General features: G+C 64.3%; 1 protein-coding gene across 1 annotated transcript in view; it reads right to left on the bottom strand.

Annotated features, from left to right (window-relative positions):
- Positions 1-207: 207 nt before the first annotated feature.
- Positions 208-1592, bottom strand: part of MGAT3 (beta-1,4-mannosyl-glycoprotein 4-beta-N-acetylglucosaminyltransferase) — a 1870-nt gene continuing 485 nt past the window's right edge. Inside the window, 1 exon segment of the mRNA XM_024761608.1 lies at positions 208-1592. This exon segment is cut by the window's right edge and continues 28 nt beyond it. Coding sequence (XP_024617376.1) covers positions 469-1592 — 1124 coding nt within the window. The 3' untranslated portion in view covers positions 208-468.

The following is a 1592-nucleotide window of genomic DNA, read 5'->3' as shown; positions in this document are numbered from 1 at the left end:
GTGTCCCTTCTTCCTCCTGGGCCCAAATGCATCTATTTACAGAGCCCTGGGATCTCCTGGCATCCCCCTTTCCCACTGCAGGTCCAAAGCCCCAGGAGGCTGAATGGTGGGCTTCTCCCCAGAGGGGACCGTAGCTCCCACTTGGCTGCCCTAGGGAGTTCCTGCAAGCTCCCTTCCCCACCCTCCCCTGCTCCCCAGTAACCACCGTGCACTCTTCGTTGGCACCTCCTGGCTGCAGCACTCTTGGAGGGGTGAAAGGGCCTGCTCTCCTCTCCTGACGAGGAAGGTTTTCTGAGCTCACAGGCCTGACCCTGGATTCACAGGGGCTTGAGTAGGAAAGACTCCCCCACCTATCCACTCCTGGTTCTCTTAAGAGCCACCCAGACGGCGGAAGGAGACAGGAAGGTAACAGGGGGGCAGCCGCCCACCCCCCTACCCTGGCCACCGGCCCTATAAGATGGTGCAGCCTTAGCCTTCAACCACGTCCAATTTGCTCCTGGGGGGCGGCCTTCCCTCCGGACGCTTGCTCCGCCGCCCACCGTCTGCTGTGCTCTTGGGCTCCTGATAGGGGTTGTCCAGCAGGTAGCGGAACTGGTGGTAGTTCTTGAGCAGGTACTTAGGGGCATACATGTGTTCGCTGGGGTCGGCCGGCGGGTACTCCTGCTGCGTGCCGTCGAACCAGCCCCCTGTGCGGATCAAGCTCCGGATGTAATTGAGGTCCCGCTTGTCCTCGTAGTCACCCCAGCGGGGGAAGTCGCCGTTCTGGGCGGACACCAGCTTGAAGTAGATGCCCTCGGGCGTGAAGCACCAGGAACAGTGCCAGCCGGCGAAGTGCAGGGGGCTGCCCAGCGACCACTGCACCAGGATGTGGCCCGTGCGGTTCTCGTACTGGCGGAAGTTGGGCATGGTGTAGTACTGGCGGCGGCGCAGACGGATGCCGTCCAGCCCGTACACCGTCTGCAGCATGTCCACCGTGCAGCCCGACACCACCTCTAGGGTGCCCGGCTGCTTCCAGAAGAAGCCGTACAGTGACTTGCGCATGTGGAAGGCGAAGGGCTCCGTCCAGCCGTCGTAGAGCTTGAGGAAGAGCACGCCGTCGCGAGCGGGGATCTCGTCGGCGTCGTCGATGATGAAGACGTCATCGGGCCGCAGGTTGCGCAGCCGCGACACGCCATCCTGCGTCAGGAAGGTGCGCAGGTAGTCGTCGGCGATCCAGCCGTCCTGCCGCCCGCCCAGCGGGAAGTGGTCCAGGAAGACGTAGAGCACCTTGTGCCGGATGTACTCGAAGGTGCCGTTGGTCAGCATCTCGCGGAACTTGAGCGGCCGCGGCTCCCCGTAGGCCGTGAAGTTGGACTCGCACACCACGAAGGCGTCCACCACGTCGCCCAGCTCGTGGAAGCGCACGTCCAGCAGGTCAAACTCATGGTTGATGTTGATGGCGTTGATGACCCTCCGCGGCACCTCGCGGGGCACCAGGCGCTCCTTGGTGGGCAGGTTGGAGTACTGCACCACGGTGGGCACACCGCAGCTCGGCCCGTGCCAGCCCGGGAGGCACACGCACTCCACCCACTTGCGCCGCGCGCCGCGCCCCC

The sequence above is a fragment of the Neophocaena asiaeorientalis genome, unplaced genomic scaffold, assembly GCF_003031525.2.
Source record: "Neophocaena asiaeorientalis asiaeorientalis breed wild unplaced genomic scaffold, Neophocaena_asiaeorientalis_V1.1 scaffold473, whole genome shotgun sequence".
In the NCBI taxonomy this organism is placed as follows: Eukaryota; Metazoa; Chordata; class Mammalia; order Artiodactyla; family Phocoenidae; genus Neophocaena; species Neophocaena asiaeorientalis.
The sequence above is the reverse complement of the archived record's forward strand: the minus strand, read 5'-3'. Positions and strand labels throughout refer to the sequence as shown.